At 38.6% G+C, this 12821-nt stretch overlaps 1 protein-coding gene and 1 pseudogene across 1 annotated transcript; one reads left to right on the top strand and one right to left on the bottom strand.

Moving 5' to 3' along the window:
* Positions 1-8484: 8484 nt before the first annotated feature.
* Positions 8485-8974, top strand: LOC125345691 (annotated as a pseudogene).
* Positions 8975-11668: 2694 nt separating this feature from the next.
* Positions 11669-12601, bottom strand: LOC125345690 (olfactory receptor 2A5-like). Its single transcript, XM_048337736.1, has one exon. The coding sequence runs from the start codon at positions 12599-12601 to the stop codon at positions 11669-11671; it is 933 nt and encodes a 310-aa protein (XP_048193693.1).
* Between the last annotated feature and the right edge of the window lie 220 nt (positions 12602-12821).

Below are 12821 nucleotides of genomic sequence, written 5' to 3'. Positions count from 1 at the left end.
CTACTTCAGAAAGTCTCCTATGAATTAACAATTTTAAAGTATAAAATAATTAAGAACAGCTGGGAATGCACCCTAGTGGAAAGAGTGTTTGCCTAGCACTCATGAAACCCTGGGTTCGATTCCTCAGCACCACATACAGAGAAAGCTGGAAGTGGCGCTGTGGCTCAAGTGGTAGAGTGCTAGCTTTGAGCAAAAAAGAAGGCAGGGACAGTGCTCAGGCCCCGAGTTCAAGCCCCAGGACTGGCAAAAAAAAATTAAAACAATGTTTTCAAATAATTACTCTAAATAAGCATAACAACATGGATTTTATTATATCTGGAATTAAATAACCATATTTATGTATATTGTTATCTATAGTGAATCAAATGGTAACTCTGCATTCTGATTCTCCTCATCTATGAATGCTCCTCTTACTTAGATAAAGGGCCTTTTCACATGCAATTATCTTGAAATAATTCTCAAGTTCACAAGCAGGCCTAAATATCAATGCAGTGTCCTCATGACAGGAGGACAGAAGGAAGAAATGATCTAGAGAAGGCACACAGAGCATGAGGGGCCATCAGAAAAATGAGAGAACATGAAGTATCATTAGAAGACAGAACAGAGGAACATGTTCTGACAGTCCTCACAGGAAGCATGAATGAGTCACCCAAGACTTCTAGAGGATTCCACAGCTATCAAGAAATATACTCCTATTGTTTTAAGCCAAAACATTTCTGACACTTTTCCCACATGAGCTGCAGAAAACTTAAACAGTATCTCCTACCTGCTTTGAATTGATGCTTGTAAGAAGATACTCTCAGAGAAAAAGCTTCAGGGTTCTGAAAGCACATCCTTAGGAAGCAAAATTACCCTAAAACTAAGTATGAAGACACAAGACTTACAACATTTTACACTTACAGGAATTTAAATCCAGGAGAAGGGGAAATTACATAAGAAGTGTTTCTTTGAGAATAGCATCTCACTGAAGCAGAGATGAAATCACAGACTACTTTTGATAAATGAACTACATTTTGGGAGTTTTCTATTTAAGGGCATAGAAATAATTTTTGCTACAATTACTGAGTGTTTTCATATTGTGCCAAGAACAAAATTATAATATCAGTATTATAAATCTTGTTAGCCATTATTGGGCAAAGTAATATTAACTTTAATATTACTTAATATTAAATTAAGTGAATTATGTTTAATTTCTGAATATAAAGCATAATAATATTGTTGAAGTCAAAACAGTTTATCACTATCCAGTAGGATTTTTTTTCTTAACTTTATCACTTTATTTTGTGTCTGGATTAATAAACCCTATCTTCCTCATCATTCCCATTTTGTCATTAAAAATAGACAACAGTAAAATGAAGACAGATTAAAATCCCTGAGCAAATATCACATTGGAATAGAGACAAAACTCATTCTCTCCTTGACTTGTGATTGGGAAAAATATATGAAAAAGGGTGAGACACTGGGATAGTTCCAAGAAAGAAATAATTACATGACACTCTTACCTTTCATGCTGTTTCAGCAAGGTAAAGCTCTATTGTGAATGGCATTGGGATTTTCCTTGTGATGAAGGTGTTCTGGGCCATCAATTTCTTTAATTAACCTAGGTAATTTGAAAAGCATTTTCATTAACTTGGTATTTTCAGAGCCTTATTCAAAGACAATGCCTAGATGCGCTTCTCATTCTCAAATCTCTTCTCATAGAGACAACTACGAGGGCTTTTCTTTTCATTTTTTTAACCACATTTCTTACTGGCATCCATATGTTTTACATAGGGGTTTAATCTCGCCATAAAACTTACCTTGATCAGACTCACCCCTGCCCTGATTCTCCCTAAACTCTCCTCTGTCCTTCCCAGACCAATTTCAACAAACTTCAAATGTACATAGACCCTTGATCATATTCAGCCTTGTTTGCATATTCAGCTTGCCTTTCCTCTCCACACTAGTTCCTGGATCCTGCATAGGACCTGTGTTACATTTATTTTTTTGTGGTATTTCAGCTTTTCAAAGGGGTTTTCCACATGCACACACAGTATTTTAATTACATTGTCCTTGCTTAGCTTACTCTCCCTTTCCCCTCTCTTACCATCCGCTATAATAGAACAGCTTTCAGTGAGTTTCATTTTGCTATCTTCATTCACAGATGAAAGGTATTTTGCTATTCTCCTCCCTCTAACATCTCTCCACCCAGCCCCCTCCTGTCATTTCTGACCACAACAATGGACTGGGAAGATAAGAGTAATGCCGAGGAGTCCTGGGGCCTCTGTCCTGCCAAGCAGAGGGTCCATGATGTGACCTGGTGTATCGACTGCTTTCTAACTACCCGAAATGTACACTTAGAGTCAGGAGGAGAAACACACAGGAATTTCATCTTTGGAGTTTTAATGCCATAACACCTATGCACAAAGGACTTTCCAGCTCCAATGTATCTGTTCAACAAAACAAGATGTGAACATGAGAGTGTATCCCCCTCCAAAGGAAAATGCTTTGATGTAGAAAATAAAACCTTAATGAGGTGAGGAATATACCTCTAATGTGGATACAAAACTTCTGCTAGTCCTGAAGTCTTCATAGGATGAAGACTCTGAATAGGAGGACTCACTGGATTTGATGACACTTCTTCAAAGATCTCCAGGAACATAGTTTTTATTTTACAATCAGAGAGAGAGAAAAACATATTGCAGAGTTTTCTACTGAGAGTTCAAATTCCCAGGAGTATTATAAGATACCACACTGACTGATCTTCTCCCTTAGGGTGAGAGGATGTTCTACATTCCCGCCCCCACCCCCCAACAATTATCCTTTGGAGGAAAAATCTGGGGGAATATCAGGCGGTTGTTGACATCATATTATTTCTGCCCAAACTTTCAGGTATCCCCAGGGTAATAAACTGAAACATTGCAAAACACAGTAGCAAAACTCTTTCATTCTATGATTTTGTGTTACCCTGCCGTCTCCTGTGAGGGTAGCTATGTGAGAGGCGGTGAATTTAAGAGGTGGCTGAGGGGTCTGGCTGCCCAGGGCAGACATAGCTCTCCCCTTCCAGGTGTGTCTACTGGCAGTAGGACACGAAGCAAACAAGGAAAGACAATGACAGCCCTCAGAATCCTTACTGTTCCTTACAGAAAATTGAGCCAGGTGCTTTGGTTGCACGACATTATTTGGATGGAAGCATTATTTCTATCCTTCAGGCATGAGGACTGAAGATTCAGCACCCTGTTAACTCATTAAGTGTGATCTGGGGAACCTATGAGAATCGCTGAGAACCTTTCAAGGCGTGTGTAAGGATCTAAGCTACTTTCACAATAATTGTTAGACACTTTTGCCATTTTTAACTCTTGTTCTCCCATAAGCACTCACGGAAATGTCCCAGAGGCTAACCAGTATGCAATATTGTAACACATGTGAATGAAGGCAAACGATAAGCAATGTGACTTTCTGCAACTGATCCCAAACTCTTAAAAATTGTAAAAATGCAAAACATTTTCTTACTATGCTATTTCTTATAAAATGCAACTCCTTTTTCATAAGACATACTTATACTTAGCTATAAAAAGGCTTCTTACATACTAGCCTCTTAATAATGACCTGAAAGCAAATATTTAATAAATTCTCAGTGTTAATTTTATTCTATGGTAAATATCAACTCACATATCTATATAAATAAAATACCATTAGCCCTGGACAATATCTTTTAGAGTTTAAAAGTGGCCTAAGACCAAAATATCAATCATTTCATTAAATAAGGATCAGAACTGAAAGAAATTATCTTTATTTATTTGTATTTGTTGTCTATGATGTCTTCAACTAATTAACCAGGACTTAATGAATCAATACACATCTGTTTTCTCACAGTTACACTGGTAGAAGACCTGGTATGGGTCATTGGATTTCTTGCAGCTCAGGAATACTGTGTCTTCTTCTTAATTTTCCCTGAATATCTATATTTTAGCCTACTGTGAAGAATAGAAGAATGTACATTCAAGAGGAAGCTAATCTGTGTTATTTTAAAATAAATAATTTATATCACCAATAGATCCTCACTCTTCTGGTTTCTTTATGGTCTAGGAAACTTTCTTCATTCGAGTACCATTCTCAGAAGTTCTCATTCTAGATGTTCATTGTTCTAGGTCAATTTTAATTGTTGTTCAATTTTGCCTCAAACTTATCACCAATTCTTCAAAACATGGAAATCTTCTCAGTGATTATAAACTCCAAATTGTGTCTCCTCTATGATAGATCAAACCCTTAGAATTAGCAGGATTCAAAGCTGTGTTTTGAATCACTCTTTACTTAAATAACTCTTGCTTTCAACATTTTTGTTAGTCATCTTTCCTACAAAGAAATGGATGAGAGAAAATAAATTTCACTCTCTTATGTCTGGGTAGATCTAAGGATAATTTATGCATATTCAATCAGACATGTATAATTAGCACAATTTTCTTTCTTGTGCTGAGGACAACATAATGACACTTAACACAGCCTACTGTGCATAGAAAATCATTTGTCTATTTTTACATTTAAACTTTGAAATAGATACAGCAAAAACACCATCTGTGGGACATTGTAGATTTCTTGGGGGTGTTGCTTTCTATTCACATTTTGTGTTTTAGTGAAAGCAACTATTGCATAGCACCCATGGATTCATCTGTAGTGAAGAGCCTTTTGCAAGGGATGATCAATTGTGAAATAGAGTTTTCTAAGTGCTATTCATTGCTAGATCTACAACTAGGTCTAAGTATACTTTTAAATTGGATAATATCTGGGACAAAATACTTCCTTCCCAGGTCTTAAGTCTTTTTTTCCTCTTTGAAATCTTCAGAGGTAGAATTTCAATGCTACGTTTGAAGAAGATAAAATAGTTCCAAGCAATGAGGATGCCAAAGTGCTTGTGGTTCCTTTCAACGTTACGTTTCTCTTATACAGCTCTTTGCCCTCATGAAGCCAGAAAGCAAGAAGATGTAAAGGAGGTCAACAGCTCAACTCAGGATACAGGCACATGGCATTGCAAGGAAATGGCATTCACTTCAAAGAGGCCTAACATCTCTTGAGGGATGTCTGCAATAAAAAGGTGGAATGGGTAAGAAAACCAGAGTGGCAGAGCGGGGTTAGGAAGCTTCTAGCGATTTAGCTGAAGGCCCTAAAGAATCCAAGAAGAGCCTGGAGAAGGCAATCAGTGAGCATCCTCTTGATCAGGTGTGAGCGGGCGTTCTAGTGGATACACACTTCCTGTCTAGAAAGTGAAGTGCATGAAAATATTGACAAAATAGTATTCTTTGGAACTGTTTTTCCAGTGCTGACATGTAGCGGACAAATAGGCTCCAGGGCATGTTGTCTTTCTTCAAGCACAACCATCTCCAGAAATCTCCTCCTGGTGACTGAGTTTTGTAATGGTCTTGCCCTTTGCTCAGGTGTTGGAGAACTGGAAATGGTCCCAATACATTTCTTCGTTAAATGTTTCTGATATATCAGAAAGACTAGGTATTGTCTATGTTATAGGGATACAACAGGGCCACTGCTGAGGAAGAGAGAGGAAGTCTGCTCTCCTTGGGCTTCCCTGCCAAGGCTGAGAGGGGAGATAAACCCATACTTCCTTCCATCCGGAGTCTCACATCTGCTCTAACAGTCTCTTTTCCCACCTTCTATGTGGCTTAATACTCAGAGTACCCCCGGCTTGAGAGGTCACATGTTCTTCAACCCAGGGAACCAATCTCAGCAGTGGTGTCTTACTTTCCTCTTTCTTCTTCCATTCCTACACGATGTTTCTGAGTCGACTACCTAGTGTTTTTGAAATCATCTTTTCCTTAAAAATTACTCTGTTGAACTTTGTGTAGACTACCTTATTCCAAAATTTTTCTAATGTTCTCAAATTAGAATTTAGCCCATTTGCCGAGTCTGTCCTGTTAAAGGAAACTCAGTCTTATTTCAGGAGTTATGTATTTTATTTCTTATTTTTACTTTTACTGTTTTCATGGTTTTGTTGTATTGGGCCTTGAACTCATTCCTTTTTTTGCCAGTCCTTGGGCTTGAACTCAGAGCCTGAGTACTATTCCTGGCTTCTTTTTGCTCAAGGCTAGCACTCTACCACTTGAGCCATAGCGCCACTTCCAGCTTTTTCCGTATATGTGGTGCTGAGGAATTGAACCGAGGCTTCATGCATCTGAGGCAAGCACTCTACCACTAAGCCACATTCCCAGCCTTGAACTCACTCTATTTGACTTACTTTGTTCAAGGTTGGTTCTTTGCCATTTGAGCCATACCTCCAGTTGTTTTTATCTTTTACTTTTAAAATCAGCAATTTGTCACTTATAAATTGGTTAATATAATAACAGATAAGAGGGGAAAGTTATAGCTAGATCTTAATATAATTTCTAAACTTGTTTGATAGCCAGGTGCAGTGACTCATGCCTGTAAGCCCAGGTACTCAAAGGCTGAGATTTGTAATATCATGCTAGTCATAGCAAAGAGTATAAAAAACTTCTCATCTCCACAAGAAAAGCTGGCAATGGCAGAATTTGTTTTTCATCCTAGTTGTGTGGGAAGGATTTAATTCCAAGCTAGCTTGGGAATAAATACAAGATCCTCCTTAAATTTGAGAAAAAACAAAAACCTCGACTAACAGAGATAGAAACATTGCTTCTATAGCCCTTTCCTATCAGCATGAGGCCCTTGAGTTCAAATCCCAATACAGTCTAAAACAAACAAACCTCCAAAATTAAATGAAAAACAGTTCAATACTACTCATGCTTTTTGAAACTATACGCATATATGTTTAAATATAGCAGACAGCATATCTGCTCTATAATTAAAATGTTTGTTCTGATTCCTAATCTCTTTTTACTCACATAAAATAAGGTTCTTAAAGGAAGCTTCTTTTAGAAGTTTTAGTTATACTTAGAGACTGTAGTCCTTATGGTGTTAGACAGCATCATAGCTTGGCAATTGGCTGGATTTCTGATACTGAAGTGTGTCAAGCTATACCCCCTTAGTCAGTGCTTCTTCCTTTGAGATTTCAGCAGGCTAGCTCGTGCACTTGAGCTACTAGACAGATAAGCCAGTTGACTGCACTCCTATGACCCATTTCTGTGTTGGTCCTCTACAGATTTTCTAAAAGGATTAATGTTCAAGGCTATCAGAGAAAGTGGCCTTCACTCCAAGACACAGAGGATTAAGCCATCATGAATCTAAGCCAACCATTTAATTTCATCTTCTCTGACCGTTAGTGGTTTAAAGAATCAGTGTTCTTTCGATTCAGTTCTGTCACAAGGAAATTGGAACACAAGGAAATGTCTGCTAGAAGAAAGTTCTCTCTCTGCTGTCAATCTTAAATCTATGGTTTCTTTGAAATGATAAATCTTACTTTTATTCTGTTGTTCTCATATATTTATAAGATAGATTTGGGCATGAGGATGTCTGCTGTACTTTTTTTTTCTTTAATGACAACTAACTAACATTTATTCTGGCTTAGGCATGCTTTCATTAGTATAGCCACTAACAAATTGATAACTCTTATGAACAACTTACAAATTACAATTAACAAATTAAAACACCTCTACGAGGCAGGTATCCTGTAATTTCTATTTTGTAGAGGAGTGATCACAAGCATTTTTTAATGTGGTTTATCATCAGGCCCAACATTACATAGCTATGAGTCGAAGACAGCAGTCTGGTTTCAGATTCCACACTCTTAATCCTCACCTGGCTCCTGCCTATCTTGGCTTTTTATTATGTGGCCCTAACCTTTATGTCCTACTCACCCAATAAACAACTCCTCATCTTTCAATGGTATTAACAAAATTGTTTATTGGATATTGGATTATTGGTTATTGTTTATTGGTTATTGGTTATTGGATATTGGATATTCAAAATAGAGATACTTACAAGAAAAAGAACATATCGATTAGAAAGAAGAGAGGGGAAGGAAGGAAGGAAGGAAGGAAGGAAGGAAGGAAGGAAGGAAGGAAGGAAGGAAGGAAGGAAAGAAGGAAGAAGGAAGGAAGGAAGGAAGGAAGGAAGGAAGGAAGGAAGGAAGGAAGGAAGGAAGTCTTGATAACTATCTCTCCAGGTAATGGAAGGTAAATATATTTGTATTTTATGTAGTATCATTGTATCAATAGAAAAAGCTACATTCACCTGTAATCTGTACAGTGTTAAGAATGTAGACTTCTCCCTCTTCCTTGTAAGGAAAGTGAGAAGATACCCTTTATAAGCCATGAGGAAGATGCTACTTGCACTGGCTAGCATAGTTCCAGGCTTTAGTTTAAATTTCTAGCATTTAACTAAAAATAAATAAGTAAATACAATGTATTTTATTAGTATATATTAATTATGCAGAATAGTTTCATCGTGACTTTTCCATACATGCACCAAAGTCACTTTTATCGTATTCACATAGATCCTAGTTTATTTTCTTATCCCTTCTTTGTTCCCCTTTAAAAAGTAATTTTAATGCATTTCTTTACAGTGAAAGAGGAAATGCATTAAAAACTGGACACCACCATTGCCACCACCACGGCTTTAGTGATTTCTGAGAATTTCCAGCACATTTGTCAAGTACTTAACACCAACTTCAATGGGAAGCAGAATATAGCCTTTGACATGTCTGCCGTTAGGGTGTGGAGTAAAGATATGTTCATGCTGTGTTGAGAAAGGTAGACACTGACCTCACCTCACCGAGAGGGCTGGGAAACTCACAGAGGATAAGGTGGAATGTGTGATCGATCACCATTATGCAAAATCCACATGCGTACGAGATAACAGACTGGTGCTCAAACAGACAGAAGGACGTAAAAGATGGGAAATACAGCCAAGCTCTGGCCAGTGGTCTGGATAATACGTGCCATGAAGACCTTGAGCGGTGAAGATTAGAGCCCATAGAGGGCTGTGCCAATTCTGGGGCCTCCCAGTCAGAGGCCTACACACCAAGACCACCGGATGTCATGGTTGAACCATGGGTGTGTCCAAGAAGAAATGAGTCTGTAGGCATTTTCTGTTAATAGCTTATATACTTCAAAAGCAATTGGATGAACTCACAGAGGATGAAAACAAACAGTCAAAAGAACCCAAAGAGAATATAAACAGCTGATCAAAGTAAAGAAGACAATAGAGTATATGAATAAGACATTTAATAAGGATAAGTACTAAGTTGTTCCTTTCCTGAAATTCAGGAAATAAGAAGCTCAATAAGTCAATTAATAAACTCTGTAAAAGTCTCTCCAGTAGAATAGATCAAACCTAAGATAGAATATCACACTCAGGAAAACATAGATTTATTAAAATGATCAAATAGGGATCAGAGAAACAAAAATCAAGAAGACTGTTGGTGGGAGTATAATTTTGTTCAGTCACTCTGGAATGGAGTATGGCATTTCTTCATAGAGCTCCCCTATGACCCAGCAATCCCACTCCTGAGCATTTACCCAAATGACCCAAATCATACTAATGTTATGAGCACAACCATGTTCATTACAGCATTATTTACCATAGCTAAGATATAGAACCAACCCAGATGCCCCTCGGTAGATGAATGGATCAAGTAGGCTTGAATATATACACAGTGGAGTTCTATGCTTCTAGCAGAAAGAAGGACATTGCCTCAGTTGTAAGGAAATGGAAGGACATGGAAAAAATTACTTTAAGTGAAGTAAGTCAGGCCTAAAGAAAAGTAGGTTTCATGGTTTCCCTCATTTGTAATAACTAGAATATGTCTATGATATTCATAACAGGGGATCCCAGTAGCCCAGTTGCTAAGTGCATAGGACCATATATAATGAAGCATATCAAAATGAACTCCAAGAATTGGAAGGTTCTTATTATGTCCTGTGAGCGTTTATTTCTTATTTTTTCTGTTTTAGTTTTCTGTACCCTTTGTCTTATATATAAGTTTTTATGTCTTGTGGAAGGAAAGGGAATCATAGAAACAGGAGGACGAAGGATGAACTAATGCAACAATGATACTGACTAGACACTATGTACGAAATACATTATACAATTTGGGGATTGGGGGTAGAAGGGGTAAGTAGAAGAAAATGAGAAAAGGGGTAACTCTTTAAAAAGAAATGTACTCATTACCTTGCTTATGTAACTATATATCACCTTTACAATAAGGATATATTACACACACACACACTTCTGTGATATTATTGAGACCAAATGTAAGAATGATGGGCATAGGTCAGATGGAAGAGCTATAAGCTAAAGAATAGAAAAGTATTTTCAATAAAATAATAGAAATGTTCACAATTTTAAGACAGAAGCAGTCACTCTATTGCAGGAAGCCTTTATAACGGCCAATAAAAAATATTAGAAAAGAATCAACCCAAGACATATGATAGTTAAAACAGTAACTTTTCACAAAGATACTGAAGGTTGAAAAAGAAAAATCTAAGTCGCATTTGTAGTAATCCCATTATAACAATAGCAGATTTTAAAAGCCTCATGCAATGATGTTTTTGAAGAAATGCAAGCAGATAACTGCTTATCTAAATCAACCTACTCAGTACAGCTATCATTCATGACTGAGGTACAAATAAAATCCTATCATAATAAACAAAACTGAAACAATTTATGACCATTAAACCAGCACTTCTCAAGATACTCATTGGAATCCTACACAATTAACCGGAAGATAAATGTAACCAGAAAAATAATTACTCCTACTAGATGAACAGAGAAGCAAAAGAGCACTACAAAAACAACACAATCACAGGAATTACTACATGCCTCTCAATAATAACACTGAACATTAATGATCTCAGATTTTCATACAAAAGACTTAGAACAGTGAGTTGGATCAAGAAGCATGACCTGAACGTTTATTGTCAATAAGAAGTACATTCACTGACATTATAAACATTTTAAGATGAAAGGTTACAGAAGAGTTTACCAAGAAAACAGATCCTGAAAGCAGGCACATGTAGCTTTACTAATACCTGATAGAGGAGATTAGATTAAAATCAGTCAGAAGATACAGAGAAGGTCACATAATATTAATAAATATTCATGAAGAGAAATAGTACGTGATGGATTCAATGCTAAATTCTATCAGACATTTAAAGAAGAGCCAGCCACTAAAACTCTCTCTGAACTTATTCGTAAGATAGAGCTGAAAGGAATTTTACTAAACTTTCTACAAGGCAGATAGGTACACCATACAAGAAAGCATTATAGAAAAGTCTCTTTAATGGATATGGACCTAAAACTCTGCTGCTAGAACAAAGATGCATAGTCACTGGGCAGTCCCACCCTCCAAGGCCAGAGGGGGAGAAGGCAGAGCCGACTTCCTTGGGAGATATCACCGGCCGTTTCATGAAGGTGAAAAGCATGCCCTTGGGCACATTGACCTAGATGAAGCAGGAATTGGATGAGATGAAATTTCAGGCCACTCTAAACATAGTGATTTTATGATCTAATACTACTCTCTTTACATATTTGAAACACATAATTAGGTAGTATTTATTGGTTTGTTCATTCCCTAAGGCACAGAACAAGTGTGATCAAAAGTGATATTGGCTTGCTCCTGATTAGTACTCTGCACTTATAAACAGAGCCTACTCAATAAATATTCAGGATATCATAAATCAAAGAAATGGAACTCTCAAGCAATTTTATTCCCATCAATATTCTCACAGAGAACACATCTCCCTTCAAGACTTCCCTCAACATGGCTTCACCCTGATCTCTGTTTCCACAACACTCTTTTTAGGGCGCCCTTGACCTCTGCATTCCTCAGGCTGTAGATCACGGGGTTCAGCATGGGGTTGAAAAGGCTATAGAACAGTGAGAGGATCTTCTGCTGCTCCTCAGGGTGGCTGGACTTGGGAGCCATGTACATGACAATGGCACTGCCAAAGAAGAGCCCCACCACGCAGAGGTGGGAGGAGCAGGTGGAGAAAGCCTTCCTGCGGCCTGCCCCTGACTGGATCCTCAGGATGGCCAGCACGATGCGCGTGTAGGAGACCAGCACCAGGCACAGGGGGCCCACTAGGATGAACACACAGGCTGCGAAGATGATGACTACATTGAGCCTGGTGTCAGCACAGGCCAGCTTGAGCACAGACAGGATTTCACAGAAGAAGTGGTTGATTTCATGAGGCCCACAGAAGGGCAGCCTGAGGAGGAGAATGACATGGACCAGGGCCAGGAGGAAGGCACATGCCCAGCAAGTGACAGCCAGAGTGGTACACACTCTCCAGCTCATGATGATAGAGTATCGAAGGGGATGGCAGATGGCCACGTACCGATCATAGGACATCATCACCAACATGAGACACTCAGCATGAGCAAAAGCCAGGTATAAAAAGGTCTGAATTATGCATGGAACAAAAGAAATTGTTTCTCTCTCCCTCAGAAGGCTTGCCAGCATCTTGGGGACATTGTTGGATGCGTAGGCAATGTCCACGATGGCCAGGTGGGAGAGGAAGAAGTACATGGGGCTGTGAAGCTTCAGGTCCAGCCAGATGAGCCCCAGGATGACGCCATTCCCTAACAGAGTGAAGGCATAGAACAGAGAGAAGAGGCCAGCGAGCAAGAGCTTTGTCCTTGGGCTGAATGGGAATCCCAGAAGAACAAACTCAGGGACCCGGGTCTGATTCGCAGTCATGCCCTTGTGACAGGACCTGTGTCGGTCACTGCTGTGGCACTGAGATGTGTGCTGCAAAGCAAGAGTAGATGTGGATGAGATGTCAACTAGGCATTACATATGAACTCGGGGTCTGTACTGTGCACTGTGGAGAGCTTCAGTCAGCAACCACTGCCAGAGTCCTTACAAAGCATTCAATCCCCAGGAAGGCAGAACAAGGTTTCCACTTCCTGCCTAGATA

The sequence above is a fragment of the Perognathus longimembris genome, chromosome 2 (genome assembly GCF_023159225.1).
Source record: "Perognathus longimembris pacificus isolate PPM17 chromosome 2, ASM2315922v1, whole genome shotgun sequence".
NCBI lineage: Eukaryota > Metazoa > Chordata > Mammalia > Rodentia > Heteromyidae > Perognathus > Perognathus longimembris.
The sequence above is the reverse complement of the archived record's forward strand: the minus strand, read 5'-3'. Positions and strand labels throughout refer to the sequence as shown.